This window comes from Malus domestica, chromosome 14, assembly GCF_042453785.1.
Source record: "Malus domestica chromosome 14, GDT2T_hap1".
NCBI classification, from domain to species: Eukaryota; Viridiplantae; Streptophyta; class Magnoliopsida; order Rosales; family Rosaceae; genus Malus; species Malus domestica.
Genome location: NC_091674.1, coordinates 23,702,444 through 23,708,443, shown reverse-complemented (window position 1 = coordinate 23,708,443; position 6,000 = coordinate 23,702,444). Strand labels below are relative to the sequence as shown.

General features: G+C 38.6%; 1 protein-coding gene and 1 pseudogene across 1 annotated transcript; both read left to right on the top strand.

Annotated features, from left to right (window-relative positions):
* The first annotated feature begins 111 nt into the window (after positions 1–111).
* On the top strand, positions 112–1,667 carry LOC114820833 (uncharacterized). The gene is made up of 3 exons (XM_029092078.2): positions 112–773; positions 877–986; positions 1,078–1,667. The coding sequence occupies exons 1-3, from the start codon at positions 206–208 to the stop codon at positions 1,237–1,239; spliced, it is 840 nt and encodes a 279-aa protein (XP_028947911.2). The 5' UTR covers positions 112–205; the 3' UTR covers positions 1,240–1,667.
* Positions 1,668–2,564: 897 nt separating this feature from the next.
* LOC114820924 (uncharacterized) lies at positions 2,565–5,976 on the top strand (annotated as a pseudogene).
* Positions 5,977–6,000: the final 24 nt, after the last annotated feature.

Here is a 6,000-nt window from a genome sequence, read left to right as displayed (position 1 = left end):
CCAAACCAAATATTTGCATTATTATATTTCTTTTTTGTTGCCTAACTGTCAAGGAACATGAAGTTTATCCTATAATTAACTAATTAACTGCCCTTGACCCATCTCTTTCATATTCTCCCTTCGACTCATTTTTTTCCAAATCCAATTATCTTCTACTTCTCTTCTTCCTACCGTTTGTGGCCATTCCCCATTGTTGTCCTCTCTAATGGGTGGCCAAAATTCAAAGCTCACACCAGAAGCCGAGGCTGTGCCTCCTCGAATCCGTTCCCTCTTGCAGAGGCGCTTCGAGGAGATGAAGAGCCGGTCCAAGGCACGAAAGCTAAAAGCCGCTAGTACTCTCTCCAAGAAACAGCTACTTAAGGACGGTGATCAGGAGGAGGTTGATAACTCTCTCCCTCATTCGCTGCGGTCATCCCCAGAGTCCGACAAAATAACACGTCCGAAGATACCACCAACATTGGAGAACAAGTCCAAGGTTGCACCAATATCGCCGGAGCGTGACAAAGGCACGAAACAGGCTGATGATGAGAACCAAAACAAGGAGCAGATCAAGACAGATGGGACGGAATGTAGCGTTGAAGATCATAAGGAACCAAAGGGTGTGAATGTGTACGTAGGAGGGGTTTTTGCAATGGAGGACACCACAGAGGGAGAGGAAGAGGACGAAGATAATGAAGGTGGTATTAGAAGAAACAGCGAATTTTTTATGTGTCCCGCGTCACCAAGTTTTAGAGTTTATTGCATGGAAGCTCTGGAAATTGAAAATGATAGCAGTAAGTTTTGGTACAGAAAAATTGGATGCAACTTTTTTGTAGCACATTTGAATATTTCATAAAAAAATATGAACATTTGTGGAATTGATGCATACAAATGCAGGCAAGTATGACAGCACTACAGATGAGGATTTCAAGCACAAGAAGTCGCCAAGTGCTGCGTCTGCAGACAGCAATGTTGATAGCGTAGCGTCAATGACTGATCACCATGATGTAAATATCTTATGAGCATTTTAAGTAATTGATTTATTAAGCAGAAAAAAGTTTGTGATTTTGTTCCGAAATGTTTCATTCATGTTTTCAGGGCCAGGTAACAAAGACAAAGAAGAAAGGAAGGAGAAGGAGAAGAGTGAAAAATGGATTCGGTGTAAAGAATCTATTGAACATTAAAGGATGCTACTACCCAGGTTGCAGTGGTGGCCACGACAGAGCCACCTATCTGGCCAAGAAATCTGCAGCCACTTGATCGCGCTAGGAATTGTACGCTTGATATACATTGTTGATCCATTCCCTAATAGCGGTTGGGGTTTAGTGGTTGTCCAACATATGATATCAGAGCTGCGGTTCCAAGAGGCCTTCAGTTCAAAATCTCCAAGTCCCCACAAGCCATTAATCACAACTGCAGGATGGGAGTTGCACCTATACTGTCGTGCAGGATGAAGCTTCGTGTAAGAGAACGTGTTGGCTTGAGTGATTGTCCATGAAGATGAGCAAGAAGAGTGATAGTATTATTTTCGTACTTTTCCTTCGGATCTCTTTCTTGTTCTTGGCCATTGAGATTTTCATTTTCCTGCAATTCTGGGCCATGACTCACTAAGGTGATGAACAAAAATATTATGCAAATTTTTTACTATTTGTACAATGATATAATCCATGCATGGAGGTTGCAGACAACTGACTAAAGGTGGTGAACAAAGTTACTTGTCTCAAAAAACTCAAATATTTCATTCAAAATTTCAACTACCACTTTTGAGGAGAGTAATTCAAACTTTAGCATAGGACAAGAGGGCGCCTAACCTTATTCTAAACTACTTTAATTCACGGAGGTGAATTTAAACTTAGGTGCAAGGGAAAAGGCACGCTACCCCATCCAACTGGCCTAATAGACACCTATTTAACAAATCTTTCTTAAACCTCAAAGAAAGAGACAGAAATCCACGAGGGTTTAGACGCCTTTTGGATAGATTTCTTAGAGATTCTTGTATCCAAGAGACTGAGATTTGGATGCAATGCTAATTTTACACACTAAAGAAGCTATCAAGTTAACAAAAGAATATATATATATATATATATATATATATATATATATATATATACTTTGAATAGATTGGGTGTCAAGTTAACAAAAGAAGCTATCAGATATCAACTGTCCAAAATCACAAGAAAATCACATTAACTAATATAGATTAAATTTCACATCATTTATATAATGACGGATTATCGGAAAATCACAGTAATTATTTACAGTGAAACCACACATTATATTAGTAAGACAGTACTTAAATTAAGGACACAAACTAAACCTTAAACAACAGCAAATAGAAAGAAGTCTGTAACAGATTTGTTGGTTGTTGTGGAACCCCGTATCAGTGGGGATAAAGCAAAAGAGATTATTCGAAATTTCGGAGATTGTGGATGCTACGGGTTTTTCTGGGGGTATTTGGCTTTAATGGAATGAGACTAAAGTAGCTTGTGAGCAAGCTCTTACTGTTCAAGTATTTTATGATTGTAAGCGTAGTTGGTATTTTTCTGCTATTATGGCAGCCCTGATATTAAAAAGAGAAAAGCCTTATGGAAATTTTCTATAATTTTAAGTCTAGATGTGATCTTCCTTGGCTTCTTGCTGGAGACTTTAATGAGTTGTTGGCCTGTGATGAAAGGAAGGGGGGCTCTGGAAGCGTTAGTTTGGGTGGTTTTAAGGATTGTTTTGATGCTAATTTTATGGTGGATTTGGGATTTTCGGGTCCATTTTTCACTTGGGATGGTGTTAATAAAAATGGTGTAAGAGTCTTTGAAAGGCTTGACAGGGCAATTTGTGATATTGGTTGGAGGGAGATGTTTCCTGAAGCCCATATCAAACACCTTGCAAAAACTATTTCTGATCATACTCCTGTGCTCATCACTTTGGAAAGCAAGCATATTCCCAATCCAGAGTTTAAACCGTTTAGATTTGAGGCTATGTGGATGAAGCATGAGAGTTTCAAGCATTATTTGGAGTCTAATTGGAAGTCCCAAGATGTTGGTATAAATCAGAAACTTGGTTTTCTTTCTGGTAAGCTGAGATGGTGGAATAAAAATATTTTTGGTCGACTTGAGTGGAAGAGAAGAAGGTTACTTGCTCGAATTGAGGGTGTTCAAAAGACTCTATGTAATAATTGTTGGCTTTTTTTTGTTGAGGTTAAATACTTCCTTATCTAAGGAATATAATAATCTTCTTGAGCAGGAGGAAATTTTTTGGAAGCAAAAATCAAGAGTTAAATGGCTTCAAGAGGGAGATAGGAATACAAGGTTCTTTCATCTTTCTACCATCATTAGAAGGAGAAGGAACAAAATTGAAGGTTTGTTGAATAATGATGGCGTGTGGGTGGAGGATAAGGAGGATCTCAAGCAGATTGCGGTGCATCACTTTTGTTCTTTATTTGCTGATTCTTTTTATGGGACTTCTAACGGTGTGATGCCTAATCTTTTCCCTTATGTCGATCAGTCTTTGCTTGGTGCTTTAAAAGAAGATGTGTCTCTTCAAGAAGTTAAAGATAGTTTGTTTTCTATTGGTGCTTTTAAGGCTCTTGGGCCAGATGGTTACCCTGCTGCATTTTTTTAGAATTTTTGGGAGTTATGTAGCTCTGACATCCTTTGTCTTATTACTGAGTGTTTTAAGAAGGACTCTATTCCAGATGGTCTTGGTAGTACCTTAATCACTCTTGTTCCTAAGGTTGATGGCCCTCAAGATATTTCCCAATTTCGTCCTATAAGTTTGTGTTCTACTTTGTATAAGGTGGTGACCAAAATTCTTGTTAACAGATTGAAACCTATTATGAAATCTGTTATCATTCCTAATCAGGTTAGTTTCATCCCTGGAAGACATATTACTGATAACATTATAATTGCTCAGGAAGTTTTGCATACTTTCTCCATCACTGAAGGGGCCAGAGGCTATATGGCTTGGAAAATTGATTTGACTAAAGCCTATGACAGACTTAGATGGGATTTTATAAGGGAAGTGCTTGTTGAAATGGGTATTGATGATTTGACTGTCAAGCTTATTATGGATTGTGTAAGTAAAGTGGATTACAAGATTGTAGTTAATGGGGAATGCTCAACCAGTTTTAGGCCGGAGAGAGGTGTTAGGCAGGGTGATCCTCTCTCTCCATATCTTTTTGTGTTATGTGTGGAGAAGTTTGGGCATCTTATCAATGAAGCTGTCTCTAATAAATGTTGGAAGCCTGTCAAAGTGGCTAAAAAGGGGTCTGCCATTTCGCATTTGTTTTTTGCAGATGATATTATTCTCTTTAGCGAGGCTTCTATTTCTCAAGCTAAAGTGGTTAAACATTGTTTGGACACTTTTTGTTGTTTGTCTAGGCAACAAATTAGCTTTGAGAAATCTCAAATTTTTTGCTCTTCTAATGTGGACAGCAGTGTTGTTGATCTAATTAGTAAAATTTGTGGCTTTCCAATTGTTCAGGACTTGGGAAAGTATCTAGGTGTGCCTTTAATTCATTTTAGAATTAATTCCAGCACCTATATGGAGGTTGTTAACAAGGTTTAGAGTAGACTCTCTACTTGGAAAGCCAACACTTTATCTCTTGTTGGAAGAACTACTCTTATTCAAGCGGTTACTTCAACTATTCCAGTTTATGTGATGCAGACAACCAAGCTCCCAATTAGCACTTGTGATTTAATTGATGGTTTGAATAGGAAATTTTTGTGGGGTTCTTTTGAAGTCAAAAGTAAAACTTGTTTAGTTAGATGGAGTTCTGTTTGTCTTCAGAAGAACAAAGGTGGTTTGGGTCTTAAGAGAATGAAGTACATGAATGCTACTCTTTTGGCCAAGTCCAGTTGGCGTTTGTTACAACGAGATGATGATCTTTGGGCTAGTACTTTCAGAGGTAAGTACTTAAGTGGGGTGAATTCCGATATTCTCAAATGGCCAACTGGTAGGGTAGCTTCTAGCTCTTGGAGGGCTGTGGTTTATGGTGGTCAATTGTTGGAAAATGGTCTTATTTGGAGGGTTGGCTCAGGTGCTAATATTAGTTTTTGGTTTGATGCCTGGCTTGATGATGGCATTCTCACTAATAAGGCCTTGATTCCTTTGGATGTTTCTGCTAAAGCTGTAAAGGTTATAGACTTTTGCTATGGTAATTGTTGGAATGTTTCTGCCTTGAGAGCTGTTCTTCCGGAGGAATATGTTTGGAAGATTTCTGCGATTCCTATTGGTCTCAACGATGGAGATAGTGATTGTATTATTTGGAAGCATTCAAATGATGGAAATTTTAGTGTTAAATCAGCTTATCTTGCAAGTATTGATGATGAAGATTTTGTCGATTGGAGTTGGAGTGATATATGGAAGCTTAAGCTACCTCCTCGAGTGCTTCATTTTTTATGGTTGACTCTGCATGGGAGATTGCTTTGCAATGAACAGAGAGCTAAGAGAGGTATAACTGATAATTCCTATTGTGACTTTTGTGATGGTTGTGTTGAATCTATTGATCATATTCTTCGACGGTGTGATCGTGCAAAGTTAGTGTGGAATCAATTGGGTATGCATTCAATTGTTTTGTCCTCGGTTGGTATTGACTTTCATGATTGAATGAGAGTGAATCTTTTTTCGAGAAGATTGCTCTGCCAGAATCTGCATTGGTGGGGTGTTTTTGCCTTTGCTTGTTGGTGGTTATGGAAATTGAGGAATTTAAGCATTTTTGCGTCTGATTTCATTTTCCCAAGTCAACCTTACATTCTCATTTTTAAAGCTGCTAAAGAGTGGTTTGAGGTGCAAAATTTTGGTGCTAAGCCTGTGAAAAGTAGGATTTTTTTAGCCTGGGATCCTCCTTCTCCTAATTATGTCAAGTTGAATGTGGATGGCAGTAGGAAAAGTGGCAAGGGGTGCTCTAGTGCTGGTGGGATTCTACGTGCTGCTGCATGTGTGTGGATTGCTGGTTTCACTATAAATATTGGTGTGAGGAGTGTGCTTAATGCTGAGTTATAGGGTCTTTTTCATGGCCTGACTCTT